Genomic DNA, 20,295 nt, shown 5'->3' with positions numbered 1-20,295 from the left:
CCCTATTACTTTTTTCTACGAACCCCTCACATAAGATAGGTAGGCTTCGCAACCTTTCTCCATCATCTTCTCTATTCTTATTGTCGAAACCATGTTGGATAGAAATTAGGTTTGCTGTCCAACTACAAAAATTTCCACCCTTTCATCACTTTTCAAGGCCACTCTTTTTTGCTCGAAACCCATCTTGGCTTTATGCTTAGTTAGAAAATCCATTCGTAAAATTATGTTGAACCCATAAAAGGGTAATTCCATCAAATCAATGAAGAAGACATGTCCTTGAATCATCAAGGGGCACCTACGATACATATAATTGACTAGCATGCTCTCATCAAACGAACTAGTAACAGTCTTACCTTTATCTATGACTTCTACTGGAATTCCCAACTCACATGCCAGCTCACTTAAAATGTACAAGTGTGTTGAACTAGAATCAATTAAAGAAAACAATGGTAGAGTTCGTAGAGTGAAGGTACCTGTTCTGACGTCGGTCAAACCCCGATCCTGTGGTTCCTTCACAGCATAACTCGTGCAAGCCCTCCAGTCTTAGCTTGAGTAGCAACAGTGTGAGCTAGAGTTCGATCCGTCTTATATGTTCGCCCAGACTGTCAAGACACCTATTTCCATAGCCTTATTTTAGCTCGCGGAACCTCTATTCTTCAATAACCTTTTCCTTATCGTCGTGTCATGGGGTACCAAATAAAGTTGAATGTCGCGATGCATCCCAAAAAAAAACCTTTTGCAACGATCCCTTGCCTACGAAACCATCTCAGTTGTGTACTAGCTCAGTCGCACAAATTATGTTTCATACTCAGCCACAGAGAATTTAACTTGCACCAGATTAATGAATTCTCGATTGCGAGATTCCATATACTACTTGCCCATGAATTTCTTCTTAAACGTTTCAAGGAAGAAACCTCAAATTAATCAGTTTGTTGTAGTTCCCTGGTTTATAGTGTTCCACCAGCGATGGGTTTTGTAAGTGAGTAATGACACAGCACATCCCAACCTTTCTTCCACAGTACAAGCCATTTGCTCAAGGATTTTTTCAACACCCTCAACCTAATACTCTGCCTTGGTTGGATTAGTTTCCCTAACACAACTAAATTCCTTACTACCTAGAGATTGCAGACACTAATGGAAATCGTCGACTAACTAGAGTACCATTATTACCAACGACACATTGGAAAGCCCCAATCATGTCTTGTACCAATGACTCGACACTTTCATCTAGAACATTTTCCTTGCGAGGTTGCCTAGGCAATGTCATAGTCTTATCACCCTCCGAAGGGTTCGCAGTGCCATTAACATGGTTCACATTGTCACAAACTCACTTCGTTTGCTTCCTAATATGTAGCGGAAAATAACATGCGAACATAGTTTGCCTACATGAACTTGTCTTACTCTTTTCCTAAATTCATAAACTTGAATAATTCGCACAATCTAATACTTTCACGGAGTAAGTTTCTTTTTAAGCTGAGTAAGTCTCGTGAACTACTCCTAAGTGTTCAGATATTGTGAACATAGTTCGAAGGTTTTCTTGTATATCAAAATTTATTAAAGGTTCACAGATACCAGTTCACCAATCAATGGCGTTTGCACTTGTACAGTTCACAACATTATTACTTCACATCAATTTTGGCGAACTCTGTAAATTTTTGTCAGTTTTGAATACTTCTTGTCATTGCTTATCAAAAACACTATGTTATAAATTATTTATTTAAGAGTAAACTTGTAAATTTTAGAAAACAGCAATCAAATTTGGACTATATTTATATATTTAAAATTCAGGTGTGTTTGTAAAACATTACCGGTTCGCAATTATACACTGACATGGCCACGCCCCGTAACTCAACCAACCTTAGCTCTGATCCTATCGAGCTCCCTAAAGGACCCATGACTCGAGCTCGAGCTAGGCACCTTAAAGAAGATGTTTCAAATTTTTTTCTTCAACTTTGGAAGGAGATTCAGCTTATTGATGATGAAGACGCTCGAGCTAGCACATTAAAGAATCCTTGAACCTTAGTGCGAGCTGACTTTAGCTCCTTTCCAACTCTTCAAGTTTCATTCAGCTCCAGTCAGCTCACTTGAGCTTAATTCAGCTTGTTTAAGCTCAATTTAAATTACTTTCAACTCGTTTCTTCTATCATTTAAATAACTTAAGTATTAGCTTTAATTTATTTAATTTAATACAGCTCATGATAAAATTCCATAGCTCAAATCAGCTCATTAATGGTTTCACGTCTTTTGAGCTAGCCGAATTTAAATACTAGCTAGATCTTCATTTAAGTGTTTTTACTTTGCCATAGTATATTACTTTGCCAAATATACCTTGGAAATTAATGTGTTCATGAATTATGTAGGTACAGTCGAATGTGAAGGTTCATTAAATGTGAGGTGCATGCACGACTAGATTCATCATAAAGATGATTCATGCATGACTACCTTCAACGCATGGTGTGCTGATCTTTGAACTCTCAAGCCAAGCATCCATTCGGCTAAAGAGTAGCTACTAAATAAATTCCCAAATTATATTCATGAAGGAGGCTTAATGGAGGGTGCATGAACAGCTAGTTACATCGAATGGGTGAATGCATGAATGTCTAGCTTCATGAATCGTTTGTTGACTATTTGGCTCCTTTAAGTGACTATTCAGCCAAGAAGCATCTATTGGAAGATTCATTCATACCCAAGCCGAATCTAGACATGGTCGTTTAGCTCCTTGCATCCAAATTCATCCAGCTGAATTTTCCCACATTAAAAGCTATCCATTGAAGAACTAATCGGTTGAACTTAAACATCACATTTAGTAACTTTTACCATAGCTGAATGCTTAGCTCTTAAGTCTTGTTGTCCATTCAGCTAGCCTTCTGTAATGCTATAAATACTTAGCACATTTCTGTTGTAAATAACTTTTTCCAAATTATTAATCAAACTTTTGTTCTTGTTTGTGAGTTATTCTGAACTCAGTGAATATACAGGAAAGAATAAGTACAAAGCACGCACAAAACATAAGTTTACCAAAAACTTCACAAGGTCATAAAACTTGTGAACTTGATTCGCCATACTTACTTTCATATAGCTTTAGTATATAAAACTTGATAGTTCAAAAAATATAAACTTATTTATATGGCTTTTACTGTTGGATAAGCGGATCACCTTATAATGCCTCAGAATGACTCAATGACTTTTAACATATCATAAAGCTAAGTACTCTCTAACACACCAACATGTCCCATTGAGTGGAGCTTGGCTTGACACTCCCTTATCTCTTCGACCTGTTCCTGGGCCTCTCGCCCAAAACACAAAACATAAGGGGCACTCACAATCCTATGGCATGCCACTATATCCAAGAATTCAAAAGTTTTTCATCAAAACAATTACTTAAAACATAGAGCTCGCCAATTATGAGGAGCTCATAGAGTACTGTTTAGGTTGAACTCACAATAAAGAGCTTGTATTCCACTGTTCATAAAAAACATATTTAGCACTTTTGCAAAATAGATTTTAAAAAATACTTAATCTTAGAACATGGGATAAAAGCTTAAGCTCTCGGATAACATTATGGTCCGTACATACAATTGGTGATCCTTGAACACTCACCAATTGATTAAAAGCTTTTAAACAAGCTTCATCTTTCCCTTGCATTTCCTTGTAGATGGTTCTGTCAGTTCACAAATTCACAAACATACTCAAGTCACTAATATACAAAGCATATGAAAATTCATGCATAACATAAGTGAACCTAGGTTCACACATGCTTAGCTTTTGGCGAACCAAGTTTCCTTTGTTGTGAACTCTCCTAAACATCAACACAATAGAAAACAGAGTCTTACTTTAGAACCTAAAAGCTAAGTTTTGAATTATTTAGAACTTGATAACTGAATAATAGACGAATAATTTGACAGAGCTTTGTTGTTTAACATAATATGAAATTTCTAATGGAAAGGTCTTAATTCATAGACACTTAGTGTTTTAGTGTTCTTAGGATACCCTAGTCGCAGAAGAAGTAGGAAAGAGTTACATGCATTAATGGTGTTGTGAAGAGAAAAATAAGTTGACTTTCTAATTTTGGGATAATTACCCTTTGACTACTCCTACTTTTGAATTTTGGCCCAAATAGTAATCACATCTCGCCAGGCCCTCTGGTGATCCCTACATCGCCAAACCTACTGGCGATCATAATTCGTTGAATCCACTGGTGAACACCAACTCGCCAGACCTATTAACATACACTATCTCTACAAACTTGTTGGCGTACACCGTTTTTCGGTCTTGCTAGTATATAACTTCTAACCAGACCTACTAACGTAAATTAGCTCAACAAGCCTACTGGCAAACTCCAGCTCATTAAGCTTTCTAGTGAACACCAGCTTACCAAACCCACTGGTGATCACAATTGGCTAGGCTCAAACTTCTTGGCCCTATTTTGGGATATGATAATGCCACATATGGGTATGTTTACCTAATGCACAACTATTAAATATAAGCAAATACGATAACAGAGAGCGGCTGGTTGATTTCTATGTAGTTGGTTGACTTTCAAATTAGGGATCTAAATTGCTGTTACTCCAAAATTGGCTCTGTTTTACCTTTTAGCCTCAACTTTGCCAATTTTGACAAATTAGTCTAGTTTATCTCCCAACCTCACCAACTAACCCAAGACTTATCAAATTGATGCTCGATAAGATCTCCTCTCAGTCTCACTTTTCTTGATTTTCCCTTAAGGGTGTCAATCCTAAGTTTTAAAGTCTATTTGAGTTAGTTTAATTTTACAATTTAGTCATTGAACTCTAAAATCAATTACCCATCATTTCAATCAACCAACCCCTAGATATTTAGCCACTCATGCTTGTATTAAAACCCATTAACAACGAATTAAATGAAAGTAGCATTAACTTCAACCCAAGTAAAGTAATAAAAATCCAAGCTTTATTGCAAAAGCATGGATAGCACAACATTGATGCAAGAACAATAAACAAGAACACTAAAGAAATTATTTTGAACAAAAAAAAAATTAAAGAAACTGAACAACATTGACATTGAATTAAAATGTAAGTAAAAAAGAGTTTGAAGGTTTGTCTAAGCAAATAAATCCTAGCTACAATAGTAACTAACTTAAGTACCAGCTATGAACTAAAGAAAACAAGAAAATGTGTAGAGAAAATAAAATCCTAGACTATATAGAAGAGAAAACTAAACTCTAAAAGATGAAGAGAAAACCCTAAGAAAACTAAACTAAACTAAACTAAGGCTTGTGTCTAATGTATTTCTCTCATCCAATTTTGGCTTCTTTTAGTAGTGTGTTGACCCAATATTTTATGCCCAAAATGCCCTTAAGCGTGTATTTTTGATTGACGAACATGTTGGACAAGGGCTACCCATCTACTCATTTTTGGTTTGCCTTAGACAACAATATTGCGATGCCCATGGCTTGGTATTGCGATATCCTTGTCAATCTTGAAATAAGGGAATCATTGGGAGTTGGGTATCGTGATACCACTAGACAAGGGCTTGATCTTCTTCAATTTAGCACTGTCAAGGGTATCATGACTTCCAGGCTTCAATATCATTATACCCCCTTCTAGATGATGTTTTCACTCATGTTTTGGCTTCCAACAACTCCCTATAACACTCAACCAATCATGTAACAACCCGTTTTTAGTGGTTTCAAAAACTATGGTTCTGTGACCACGATTCAAATCAACGAGTCAATATTTTATTATTTATTTAATATCTATAGGCTTATTAAAGTGTCATATTAAAATTTGGTTAGAAAATTTTAACGTTTAGATAATTAATTATGTAAAAAAGGATAAAATCCTAAAAGTTGTAAAAGTTAATAGCTATAAGTTTAATTATATTAAATAGTTATAAAATCATGAATTAAGGGCTTTGTATGGTAAATCTATCAATTTGCTTTATGGTGGACGGTTAGGTAATAGTTTTATATGAAATTTGATTAATTAAAAAAGCTTGAAATGGTAAATTAATAAAAAATTAAAAACAAAATATGACAAAACATGTTATCATCTTCAATTCACCAACACCACCGATTCTTAAAAGAGAAACATCATGGTTGAGCAATGACACTATAAGAGTGCGGATATAGCTAAACCCCAAAGAAACCAGATAAGCACAAAACACATTGATAGAAAGTATCATAAGGGAGACGATAGTGTTTGACGAAAAAGTGGGTGTAGTCAAAGATCGCATCAAAGAACAAACCCTGGGGATTTGTTTTACCAAGACTCTTCTAGCTAGAGAGTTCTTCGAGAAACATATAGAGGGCATAAGAATGCAAAAAATGACTCATCTACTTCTCTAGGGAAAACGGAAGACTATTGGATCTGGTGTCCTAAGTGTAGTATTTTCGTCTGTGTACACTTGTAATATTTTCGAACATATTGGTTAATAAAACAATTCATGGATTACATTAATGTACTTTGTATAATATTCTTATGTGGTATTTGCATGCAAAGAAAAATAGAGGCAAATACTGACTCACAAGTTATCTAATGTTTAAACTAATATTAACTGATATTACGTAGTTGGATCATAATATATAAAGACAACTTGTATTGGTAGACGAACCTAAACATGTCCTTAGTTTAATTGAAAATGAGAAAATTGATTGAAAGACTAATATGTCATTGACCGCCTATAAACGAGTTATTTTTTATAGTAAAATATAATACCAAAAATATATAAGATTTAAAACGACGGTGTCTGCAAGTGCATGGGTCAAATTATAATATAGTTACTACAATGAAATACTTGGAAGTATTTCGAAGATCGTACCCAAGGGAGGATGAAATAAATTATAAAAAATCTTTTTTACAATAATAATTCTTAGAAGTAGTGATTAATTTCTATATTACGATGAACCATAAAATAGATTAATGAGATAAATTCAATAACAATAACAAATAAATAAGACAAATAAAAAAACGATAAAATTCAATAAACTACTTAGGAAAGACTAACTTGCTTAATGGTTTGTAACTAAATTCAAATTAGGGTTTTAAGGTGGATTAGCTATCGATTAACCAATTATTACCTCCCGGCCTCTAATTAAATAATCGATTGGTTGATACACGCTTATCTCCTGACCTTAGTTTCTCAACCAGGATAAATTATGATTTACTCAGTTCGACCTATCTCCTGATCTTGTCTAGCCTATGATAACTTCCTAGGGTTGTCAATCCTAGTGATATAAGAACACATAATATACCAACTAATGCTCTAGGGAAAACTATAAATCCTCTGCTAACCACTTCCCCATCCACTTGGTAATCTCCCCTAAGGGATTTAGCCACTCACATTATTCATAATCTCTATCTCAATTATACAAGTCATGTGAAGAACATGATTAATTCGGAAGAGAAACGAGATTTCAATAATTGTAGATTTGATATCGAATGGAGAACGGAGTAGCAAATCAATTACAACACTTACCTAGGGCCTGTGTCGGCCTATTGGGTCACAACACTTACAAAATGTGTTAAAAAAATTATTTTATTAATATTTAATCCTAAGGCCTAAGTACCAAAAATGTAATATAAAATCATAAATTGCATAGCAAACAAGCTCCTTAAGTGCGTAATTGACCAAAATATAGTTCAAATACCTTGACACTTGAGTCTTTACTTGTCCTCAAGCAAACTAAACTAAAACGAAATAAAAACTATAGCTAAACAAGGTACTTGAGCCTGACTTGATACACGAGATTTGGTCGGAGCACCGACACTAGGAAAATTTGTTTATTATATATAACTCTAGCTAGAAATTTAAACAATTCATAGTTATTTACACCTAAACAGAATAGGTAAATAAATTACAAAGTAAACAAGTTAAAGAAATTTAAGTATATATCTCCATCAAAAATGTATATATGAATATATTATTTATTTTTGTAGGCTATAGTTAGTTAGAATATTTTTTCCTAGTCATTTTATTTTTACCCACGCTTTGCACTCTAATGCAGTAATATTTCCCCGTATAATCCCTTATGATTTTTTATGCCAATACGATTGAGATTTTTCTCGGACACTTTCTTGTAAGTGTTATATTAGTCATTGGAAACACAGAAATTTACACATTTTTACATACCCTTTTTAACTTAAAATCATATAGTTTCGATAAAATTCTTGTCGAAAAAATAATTAATTTTTACAAAATAATTAAAGTGCTCTTAAAATATGAACATGTTGAATTTTAGTTAACTTTATAATTAATTTTGATGAATTTTGGTTATTTTCGACAGATTTGCATAAAGGGCGAAAAATGGCTCGGTAGACAGTGCTAGAAGCACAAAACCGAGAAGCAATTTGAAGTATCAAGGTGAACTAAATTTTAGCCTAAGATGGTCCAAAATCATATGTATTAATTCATAATATAATTAATTTTAATTTATATCCAATTTAATTTGGGTTAATAAATTATTATTAATTAATTATGAAAAAGTGGTCCAGTTGAACTGAACCGAGTGAACTGAACCGACCAAGAAATGGACAGCCCAAAAACCGTCCCAAGAGCTGACCCAAATCAGCTTATTAGCTGATTATTTAAGCTTGCAAAGAGGCCCTTGAAGACTTGTTCAAGTTGCATTCAAACCCCTCCACAATTGGTGGCTTTATAGATTTGCCCCAAGCCTAAATTAGCAAAGTTAAAACTATCAACCTTGCCACATGTGTGGCTGGCCAAGGGAGGGCTCTTTGGTTGATAATTTTAGCTATTTTTAGCAGCCCTCCTCAGCTCTAAAAACCCCCTTAGGCTGGTCATTTTAGAAACACACCTCAAGCATTCACATCTTTCCTCTTTTCTCTCTACTTTCTCTCTTCTTTTCCATTCCAAAATTCCCTTTCTCTCTTGCGAATTTATCCTCTTGGGAAAGGGCATTCATCAGCTATTTGGAGCAACAATTAAGTTTTCATAGCAGCCTTGGTCGACGAGGACAACAGAGAAGGAAGAATGGAGCAACTAGTCAAGTCGCAGAAAAACACCGGATTTGATTCTTGTTCCCTATCTCTTTAATTTCTGTTGTTGTTATGCTGAACATATCTATGAATATTTATGTTTTTGGAATGGTTAATTTAATCAATCTAGCTTGAATTTAATTCACGTTAGATTGATTGCATTTCGTTTGTTAAAATTATTGAAATTGTGTTTATGTTCTTATAGGCCTCGGTAAGATGCTTGATAAAGTAAAATCATGACTAAGTTATTCTTACATTACAATTGTTAGGTAACTAATGAATTAATTATTTAAACGGATTGAAATTGTAATTAATGGACACAGTACTTAATTAGTGCATGTTTAATCATCTAAGGTAGCTGAGGGTTAGATTAGCAACGGTATCCAACAATACATTTGTCTTGCATAACTTGCAAGATTATTATGATTAAACTGTTTCAAGGTAAGGATACGTTGTTTCCTCACATAGTCTTTTATGTGCTTATTAAATCGAGTTAATTGTTTGAATTGACATAGGGATATGCACAAGAGATTATTTTGATTTAATAAGTAAGTATGTGCAATAACATATTTGCCTATTAAGATTTGTTTAATCGATTGAATTGACATAGGGATATAGTCAAGAGATAAATGGATTTTGGTAGGTGAGTATGTTCATAAGTTATCAAATTACTGAGTTGTCGTGAACTTATTCGTAACAATATAAACAAGAGTTTAATAATTCTAAGTTAAGAAATGTAATTAATCTAACACAATTATGTCATCTTGATTAAAATCGTAGTTTGAAATCGTGCATTTGAGATTTATTTATTTAGTTCACTCAGCTTGAAATCTTAGTTTTTTAATCACCCTCTTCAAACAAAATATATTTCTTCACCAAAGTGTTTTAAATAGCATTCATAAATAATTATTTTCACAGTCCCTGTGGGTACGATAACTCGACATTTACTTGTCACTTTATTACTTGTTGCGATTGTGTACACTTGCACATTTCCATCGTTCCAGTCATACTGCATCATTTCAATAATCATGGACTTTACCGAGTATTTCTTTTTAATTCGAACATCCCATACTTTTGCAAATATAATTACATGTTCGTATATACCTTTATCAATTGGTATATTTAACCTTTTTTTGTATTTACAGCTTAATAAAATGAACTAATTAGTCTATATATAAACAACATAAATTATTCAATTTTAGGCTAAATTTACAATTTAAATAAACAACCTAGGTATATGCTCATAATGAATCACTTGTATTTCTACAAGATCAAGCACATAGAAAACATGCAATTAAAAATTAAAAATGAAAGAATGAAAACAAAGTAACATAACAAAAAAAATTAGAAAATTTTTGAAGTCACCCGCACACTTTATTCGGCACATTGTCCCTAATGTGCAATAAAAAATATAAAGAAAAGAGGTTACCCGATTGGCGTGATTGTTGCAATACAATTAGTGGAACTGTTCCCCTCTTTCGGTTTTAGCTCTATATTGTTGTGCCTTCAAAAATTGTGAGGTTCCTACAAAGAAAAATTAGAAACACACAAATATATAAAGAAAATACTAATTGCTAGCTAATTAAAACTAAATAAACAACTAAAAACCATCCCAAATAAAATTAGAGTACAAAGTCTCAAATATAAAAATAAAAATGTTCAAAATAGTCGGATTCAGATTCTGACTCCTTTACTAGCTTCCAAATTCTCCTTTTCTTTTCCTTTGCCTGATTGCCCTTATTGTTGTTCATCAGTATGAATGTGTGCTTGTTTTGCTACCTTGTTGTCGATTCCACCAAGTCAATATCTCGAGTAATATTGTTTTGCATGGTGGTATGCCTATCTTTCAATGTTGACCTCTTAACTGCACTCCTCATTTGGTTTGTTGCATTCCCTTTTGTAGTTGTAGTTTGAATGGTTGCGGGTATAGTGCCATCCACGGAGGTGTTTGTATGCCATACATTTAAGCATAGTGTTTCGTAATTGGCCTGATGTAGGCAATACCTTGCATCATATATTCAAGATGTGTTCAAATGTCACCCTCCCTTGATGTAGTTTGATCTTCGTTCTTATTGATATCTTGCACTTGATTTGTGGGCTTGACATTCTTTGAGAAGTTTCCACTTGGAGGTGGTTGTGGCCATTGGAAATCTTTAATCTCATATTTCTTCGTTGTTCGGGTTGTCGATTTCCCACGTTATTGATTGAATGCCATTTGATATTCCAAATATTGTTGTATTTTCACAATTTTTTCTTCCAATATATGCTTCTTTGGTTGTGTGACGATACTTCTTACTTGTAATGTCTTCATGTTTGGTTTGAATGGCTCAAAGTTTTCTTCTGTACTCCGCCTTGCTGCCATTTAGTGTTATTTCGTAAATAACTAATTTATTCTATGCTTGGGAGGGGAAGACGACTATACTTGAGAGAATATTAGAGGTTGTTGGCTTCAAAGGTGTTGGTTGTTGATAAGGATATTATATAAAGGCATTCTAGGCCTTGACTTGCCATGTGAACTTGGGGAATATCTTTGAAGATCACGTCAAATCAAAGTTAGAAAGTATTTGAGAATGGCTTGTGTGTCACGCCATAGAGAGGGATGGCGCGATACCAAACTAATTTTTCCTATGTTCTAACATCCATCCAAGGTGTGTCTCGCTATGGCATTTTTATGTGCGACATCGCTTAGATTTGGCCCCCTCCATGACTTGTAAAAGGTCATCAGTTGCTCATTCATGCACCCTATTAACGTATAGCTTCTTCGTTGTACTCGGAAACCTATTTCCTACTAATTCTAGCACAAAATAAAAAGTATAATTTCTAAATCTAATAATTCAAAAAAATGAGTATATAATATTTACAAATTAATTAAGTTCGATGGTTAATAATCTATGTCATGCTACCGAAGGCATTTCCTTGAACTTTACCATCAACTTCATTCGTCACTCTCGACCATCGTTGCTCTTCATATTGATTCCACTCCTTCTGAGATCTCACCATTTATCCATTTCTTTCGTAATCTAGTTTTCTTCACCAACACAGTTAAAGGGATACCCTCAATCGAGGCTATTAAGGTTTAAATTAAGTAAGGCGTAACACTCCTCCCTAGCTAATCCTTCACCTTAGGAATCACAGACACATTTGAACACTTCTATTTCTTCACCGATTTTTATGATTAACTCGTTCTGCTTGAGATTAATTGTCGATTTAGGAGTGGCCAGAAATGGCCTACCTAACAAAATAGGGATTTCTCGATCTTCCTCAAAGTCAAGGACTACAAAGTTAATAGGGATTATGAATCCCCGTACCTTGACCAACACATCCTCGAGTACACATTTTGGGTGCACCATGGATCTATCGGCAAGTTGTAGTATTATCGAGATTTTTTAGATCCCCGAGTCCGATTTTCTTATAGATTGATAGGGCATCAACTTTATGATATCCCCTAAATCGCAAAAGGCTTTGCTAAAATATCAATCCCCTATCTCTGTTTGGATTGTAAAGCTACTTGTATCTTTTAACTTCGGGGGTATCTTCTTCGCAATTAGCGCGCTACATGAGGTATAAATGTTAATGTGCTTGCCCTTTTTCATTTTCTTATGTTGTTTTACAATTTTCTTTGAATACTTGGCATATTTAGAGATTTTCTCGATTAATTCTAAGAGTAGTAAATTGACATTGAGGGATTTAAATAAATTAAGAAAATTTCTAAAATCTACCTCGTCCCTATTTTATTTGTCCTCCAATCTTGTCGAGAATGGTACCTTCGTTGTGCTCGAGTTTGACATAACTGGCTCAGACATTGATTTAATTACCTCCTCGATTTGCTCATGGTGTTTGGCTTCTTCCTACTCCTACATGGGTTTGTCGACCTTTTTGGGAAGCTCCTCATCTTCATGGATGGGTGTGGTTGATGGCTTCAATGCCTTGCCCAATCTCAATACGATCGCCCTGACATGCCCCTTCCCATCTCTCTGAGGGTTGTTCTCCATATTACTAGAGAGATGTTGACCATTTATTTTTGAAACATTGTCATCAATTGACTCATTTGGTCACAGAGGCTATCTATTCGTGATTCGAGTCGTCTGCATGTCTCTTGGACTTTTCGAATGTCCATCTTCATTGTTAGCATCTCCCCCTCTAGTTGATCAAATATTTGACCATATGCAGCATAGTTGTTCCTCGTGGTTCATTGTTGAATTGGTATAGTTTGATAAGGAGGGTTTTGTCGGGTTTATGCTTGGTTTGTACCTCATTGATTACCTCCCTAGTTAAGGTTCAGATAATCCCTCCATCAAGGATTATAGGTATTTGAATAGGGATCTCTACCCTTATTAACTATGTAACTCGCCCCTCCCGGTTGGTTTTCAGAATGTGGCTCCACCTTCGTCGGCTTGACAGACGTCTCCAAATGGTTAAGCTTTTCAAGAATTTGTTGGAATCGATCATCATCATTATCTTCATTCACTGCTTTCAACATTGGAGGTTTCAATTTGTACATAAATCAGTTATTGGGCCACATGTACGGGTTCATGACATGTCTTCAATGATTTTGTAGGCTCGTTCGTACGTGTGGAACATGAAAGATTTGTCGGATGTTCCGTCTAAGCTACAATTTATGTGTTTGTCCACACCATTATAAAAAATTGTATTTTAAGCCACACTTGCAGTCCATGGTGTGGGCACTTCCTTAGCATAGTCTTGAAACGTTCTCACGCCTTGTACAAGGACTCACCTTCATGGTGTTTAATGTTGGCGATTTCTCGCCTAAGGAATGGTATGCCTAATTAGGAAAATTTTATGGAGAAATGTTTTTTGCTAGATCGTTCAATGTGGTGATGGAACTTGGTTCTAATGAGTCTAACCAATCAACCGCGTTATCGGACAATGAGAATGGGAATAACCGAAGACACAGAGCATCGTCGCATACTCCGTTATACTTGAAGGAGTTGCAGATTTGTAGGAACCGCTTCAAGTGTTGGTTCAAGTCTTTCACCAATTTTCGTTTTACTTTCAATGTGTTTTGTATCATCTAAATCGTAGTCGTTTTTAGTTTGAAATTATTGGCGTTAATCACCGGCATTCTATGCTACCTCGCACAGCGTCTAGTGCAGGTAGGACATACTCGCACAACATCTGCTGACCCATTGGGACTTCTTCCCGAATGTTTCCTTATCGCTTATATAGATCTTCTAATAATGGATTTTCACAAGGTAAAACTAATTATCGTAGGTGGATTAGTATTCATTGTTGGACGGTTGCATCTGAGTAGTTGCTCCAAATCTAGGTATGGCTCGATTGGAGTGCTAGAGTTTCAGGCCATAAACGACTTGAAAAGAGAATAAAAAAAACAAAAATTACATATTGTATCTTAGGTCTTAAATTTCTTACTTATCTTATTAATTTTAAAAAAAAAATATTTTCACGATTTATAGACGAAACCTTCTCGACAACAGCGCCAACAACTTGATCTCCTATAAAAAAGTTATCATTTATAGTAAAATATAACACCAAAAATATATAAAAATTAAAAAGGTGGTGTCCGCAAGTCCACTGGTCAAATTTTAGTGTAGTTAGTACAACAAAATACTTGGAAGTATTCCAAGGATCATACCTAAAAGAGGATGGAATAAATTATGAAAACCTTTTCACAACTATAAGCCTAAGAAGTAGTAATTAATTCCTAATAAACCATAAAATAGATTAATGAGATAAATAAAATAAAATAAATAAATAAGAAAAATAAACAAAGAATAAAAATTAATAAACTAATCAAGAAGATTAACTCGCTTCAAGGTTTGTAACTAACTTTGGGTTAGGGTTTTAGGGTGGATTAGGTATTGATTAACCAATTATTACCTCCTGACCTCTAATTATCTAATTGATTTGTTGATACTCGCTTATCTCCTGACCTCACTTTCTCAACCAAGATAAATTATGATACTACCCTTTCAAATGTATCGATATATGTTGTTGCAGAAGATATTAATGCACTGGTTATTACATCTCCAACGACTTTATTAAATTTCTCACCAACCCAAACAGTTGGAAATAAATTAGGAGGTATAAATACCAACTTGCAAAGCTTGTACAACAACAAGAGAGATTACAAAAAATCAAAAGTTATCAAGAAAGATCAACAATTCTTTTATCAACCTTTTGTGCTTCAATTCTTCATATTTTTCTTACAAACACTTGTGAGCGAGTAATTCTTTGTATGTTATCAGCTCAAGTGTTTTTATTGTGTGAGTGCTTAATTGGCATACATCCTAAACTTGTAAGGATTGTTTCTTTGTTTGCTCACTTGTCTGCTCTTTTGAAAGGGTTTAAGTTTTAAGATTTGGGTAGAAATCTTAAGGGAATTATAAGGTTAAACATTGCCCTAAAAGGTTGGTCAAATGAATTTTGGAAAATTCTTAGTTGTGGAAAGTTATGGTAGTGGAGTAGACAATTGAGGTTGAGCCACTCTAAATTCTTGTATTCATTTTCTTATCTTTTCATTCTTGCTTCCACGAGTTTTTAAAATGCCAATTCACCTCTTCTTGGCTATCTTAGTTGATTGATCGAGCTAACACTAGGAGTTCCTTTTTCTAGTTAAAATAAACTTCTACAATTCAACAATGGTTTTACTTCGTCTCCCTATAAATAGATGGCACCAATAGAGCTAAAAACACAAATTTAAGAAATTGTTACACTGCTCGAAAATAGTGAGAGTTTTATTCTCTGAATACTAAATCTATTTTTCAGAATAACAAACCTGACGGTTTCTATTGAGAAGAGATTGTTTTTCTCACTAAAAGTTAAGAAAACTATTTTATGGTTTCGTGTTTGATTCGAATTGTTCGAACCCACGCTCGAAACAATTTGTGAAATGGGAATAGTGGAGAAGGTCATTCAGTTGAAAGTTAGGAATGACAAGGATCTATCTAGCCAAAAACACAAATACGATTTTGATAAAGGGTTTTTTGCTATAAATATCACAAACCGGCTCAGTTTTCAAATTTTTTATTTTTCGTTCTACAAGAAAACCATTTTCAAACCGGATTTTTTCCAACAAGAATAGTAAGAGTTGGTATAGTTTTATAATGAGAAATTATACAAGCTAATAAATTTAGCTATCTTGCTAAAGAAAAGCCATTTATTTGGTATGTACTCTTAAAGGACTAAAGTGATTGGTTTCTTTATTCATTGTCCAACTTCAAGTTGATTAAAGTTATGGAAATGGAACGTTTGAAAATGTTAATAAAAATTAGAGTTTTGGCCACAACTATGCCAATTATTTCTTAAAAGAAAAAATGAAACAATGTCCAAAAGCATGTTGTAAAATAGAATTTTGGACATGTTAGCCTATAAATCAATTATATTAATGATTCAATCTCTAAAATAATGAATGTCTGAGCAAATAAGTTTTTTCGACTAGTAGTACTACAACTAGAATGAATTTTGATCCTATCACGAGCCACCGATAATGGGTACCCAACTTTTAATTAGCAATCACTAATTTTAAAGTTCAATGGGTAAAAACAAGTAATTGTTATGTGTTTGTGATGCACTAGTAAAACTCATTCTAAAACAATTTTAATGGAAACTAGTGCGATCCATGTGTATAGTTGATAAGTTCTGAATCTTCTTAAATGAGTTCATTATTTGATATTTAAATGTCTAAAGAAAATGAGACATTAAATGAACTCTCTATATAAACCTAAAAAAGTGGTTATGCTTCAACAAGTAGAGGTGAGGTATCTATTATAAATGTTTATCATAAACAAGATAAGCACATAATCATAATAGTGCTAAAAGTGAACAACCTCTAATAGTAATATATAAATGAATATTATGTATGATGTGTTTCCACTTCTAATTCTAGGAGTTGCGGTTTAATCTTAATACCAAAAACTTCATTAGAACTTTGAAATACATCCACTAATTGATGGTTCAAATTGAGAAATCCCATCTTGTATACATAATATTTGTTTATGTAAAAGATTATAAAGTAAGTTACCAACATTTTAAACTAAGGGGATTGTTGTAGTTTACAATGTTGGTAGATAATAATATTTTGTTATTTAGGAAAGTCTAAAATTTATAACTATTAATGAATAGTTGTATTGTAAAGACATAACTTTTGTATGTAAAGTTGTCTTATAAAAATATAACTTTTATGTAAGGTTATTTTTAAAATAACACAATCATATAAAATGGTCATCTCATTAAAAATTACTTTCCCATGAAATGATATCTCATGAAAAGATATATCTACTGGATGTCTGGATTTTTCTATAAGTTATTTTCATTATTTTGTTTGGAGCTTAAGGGCTTTATTATATCTTAAAGCCTAAAAAAGTGTTTAAGAAGTCTCAAAACCATTTTATTTTACTAATGTTATTGTATTTTCTTCTTTCCTTATTAGCATAGCTTTCTTTACGCAACTTGTTTACTCCTAGAACATGTTAAAAAAAAAACTCATTCAAATCAATTTTACAATATATATACCTAATGTAATATTTGAAGAAGCTAATTCCCCAACATGTTTCAAACTCTAGAATCCAACTCTTTTTTTTCTTTTTCCATTAATTTAGTGCTTTCAGTTTTTTTTTTCTCTTTCTAGACTTCATAACAAAAACACAAAATAAAGTAGAAAGTTATGGGAACTTTACAGGCTCGTTTCTCTATTGGTTTACTTGCACCAAAATTTCTTGGTTTTTATGTCTCACGTTCCATAAAATCAAGCCATTTTGTTTTTTGGTTTTATATCTTTGTTTATTTTTTACCTTGAATTTATCGTCTTCGGTCTCTTATTTTGTATTTGTTTTTGGAGATTTATAATTAAATAAGTTTATTTATATATTATATGTATATACCTAAAAGGTAGTAGTTCAAAATAAAAGAAAGGATTACTACATTCAAATTTTACACCAGTTGAATACCATATTTAATATTATTTTATCATCAACTAAACTAAACCCAATCCAAAAAGTGAATATATATATAAAAAAAGTTTTGGTTTTTGTCTAATATTTTGATCTGATTATTGAAGATTGAATGTTGCAAGGTCACTATCAGTAGGGCCATCTTTGCATTGCCATGGAATTTATTCATAAACTTTGCTTTTTCTACATTCATATTTCAGCAATCTATATGCTTAATTGGACGGTGCAGATTGTTATGTCCATCAATTTCTTTATAACTTTGTCCCATTAATCAAAGGAAGAAAAAATAAAAAATCAAACCTTTCAATAAGGCTAGGGAGAGCCTATATTCAATGATAATTTCCATACAAACACTATTCAATTTCCTTGTGGTTGCCGTCTCTCTCTCTCCTTTTTATTTATTTTTATTTTTATATTATTATTCGTTTGATCTTATAAAAAGTCTACCATGTTTATCTTCAACCTTCCATTTTGATCATCTCCCTAAAAACCCACTATTTTGCAACCCATGTGTGTTCTGAATCTCTTACTAACTATGGATTTAGACGATGAGAGGGTTTCAAAAAGAAGGAAAACCATGCTTGAAGATGATCGTGGTGTTGGACAGCAGACGACAACTGAGATGGAAACCCTTCCCCATGAAATCATCGTCGACATACTGTCAAGGTTGCCGATCACATCTTTGGTGCAATTCAAGTTCGTATGCAAAGGATGGCGTGCTTTAGCTCAAGATCCTCTCCTTGCTGATATGCAACTTTCCTGGAAAGCTCCGACCACTAATCCATGCCTCATCCTTCACTGCGATTTTCCCATCCGAAACCAGCTCTATTTCGTTGATTTATCGGTTCACAATCACAATAAGGACAAGGTAAAAAGATTATATGTGCCTTTCCAGACATCGATGCCTGAATTCGATGTAGTTGGAACATGCAATGGTTTATTATGCTTGTCTGATTCATTATACAACGATGCACTTTATGTTTACAACCCTTTCACCATGGATTTCATGGAGCTGCCAAAGTCTAGACAATATTCAGATCAGGAAGTAGTGTTCGGGTTCGGGTTCCATCCGAAAACGAAGCAATACAAGGTAGTTAAGATAGTTTATTATAGGAACACTAGTAGTAGTAGCTACAGCCGTGCCCGAAGAGTGGTTTATCCACAATCAGATGTTCAGGTATTCACCCTTGGAACCTCTGCATGGAGGAGTCTAGGGAAAGTAGCGTACCAGCTCATAAGGCGACCCTCTGAGGCTTTGGTTAACGGAAGGCTTCATTGGGTGAGTAGGCCCCGGAGATATTACCCAGCTCGCCGCCTTATGTCATTTGACTTAGAGGACGAACAATTCCGGGAGGTCCCGAAACCTGATTGCGGTGGCCTAAACAGGTGTAACTTCCATTTGTGTGTTTTAAGAGGTTTTCTTGCAGCAGCTGTTTATGGGAATTATGGGAAATTGGAGATATGGGTTATGAAGGATTATAATGTGAAGGAGTCTTGGATAAAAGAGTTCAGCATTGGAGCTTATATGCCGAAATGTTTGAAACAAAATTTGGTCCGAGATAGGCCATTGAAGATATGGAAGAATCCTTCAAATGGTAAAGTTGTTCGACTTCTTTGCTTACTAGACAACGGTGAAATCCTGTTGGAGTATAAGAACAGGGTTATAGTCTCCTATGATCCCAAGAAAGGGAAATTTACGGATCTTGTATTTCAGGGAATTCCTCATTGGTTTCAAACAGTTGTTCATGCGGGAAGCTTCAATTGGATCAACAGCCCTTCTTGATTTCTGAAAATTGCTGCAAATCAAAAAGTCTATATATTTCAATGTATGTTTGTACTTGTTGAATCTACATTTATTTCTTACCTTCATGCATCTCATTGTAATTTATGAATGTTGTTAATATCCAATCCAAATTTAGCAACTTTAGATATGAATTTATGTTTGCAAAATACAAGTGATGAAATTTGAAGGAGTTCATCAAACAAATTGGAGAAATATACAATATCAAGGAAAAGAAAAAAGAAAAAAAGCTCAACCACCATCAGTACAGATAATTAAAATTATCTGATGCCTGGCAATAAACAAGTATTCAACGATATGAATCTGTTTCAAACCTTGGTTTTTTAGTTTTTTATTTTTATTATATATGCATGTGCAGTGCTCAGGGATTTGTCTTTCTCCCAACTCACCGGCATTATAAATTGTGACATTATAATAATGAAAACAATAGTTTGCAACCATTTAACTATTTTTCGTACATTTTTTCTGAATTCTTCTTCCAAGCTTGGATTGAATTTTCATGGCCAAAGCAAAGATAAGTGGGTGCTTAATCAATTTATATAGCCTTTTTTTTCTCTGAATGTCCTAAAGTGTTGCATAGGATTGGTAG

At 33.9% G+C, this 20,295-nt stretch overlaps 1 protein-coding gene and 1 non-coding gene across 2 annotated transcripts; both read left to right on the top strand.

The window, feature by feature from the left end:
* The first annotated feature begins 13,643 nt into the window (after window positions 1-13,643).
* On the top strand, window positions 13,644-13,751 carry LOC128042690 (small nucleolar RNA R71). The gene has a single exon (XR_008198203.1). It is a non-coding gene; the product is annotated as a small nucleolar RNA R71 (small nucleolar RNA).
* Window positions 13,752-18,245: 4,494 nt separating this feature from the next.
* LOC105799982 (F-box protein At3g07870) lies at window positions 18,246-19,840 on the top strand. Its single transcript, XM_012630811.2, has one exon. The coding sequence runs from the start codon at window positions 18,414-18,416 to the stop codon at window positions 19,686-19,688; it is 1,275 nt and encodes a 424-aa protein (XP_012486265.1). The 5' UTR covers window positions 18,246-18,413; the 3' UTR covers window positions 19,689-19,840.
* The last annotated feature ends 455 nt before the right edge of the window (window positions 19,841-20,295 follow it).

Source organism: Gossypium raimondii, chromosome 7 (assembly GCF_025698545.1).
Source record: "Gossypium raimondii isolate GPD5lz chromosome 7, ASM2569854v1, whole genome shotgun sequence".
Lineage (NCBI taxonomy): Eukaryota > Viridiplantae > Streptophyta > Magnoliopsida > Malvales > Malvaceae > Gossypium > Gossypium raimondii.
The sequence above is the reverse complement of the archived record's forward strand: the minus strand, read 5'-3'. Positions and strand labels throughout refer to the sequence as shown.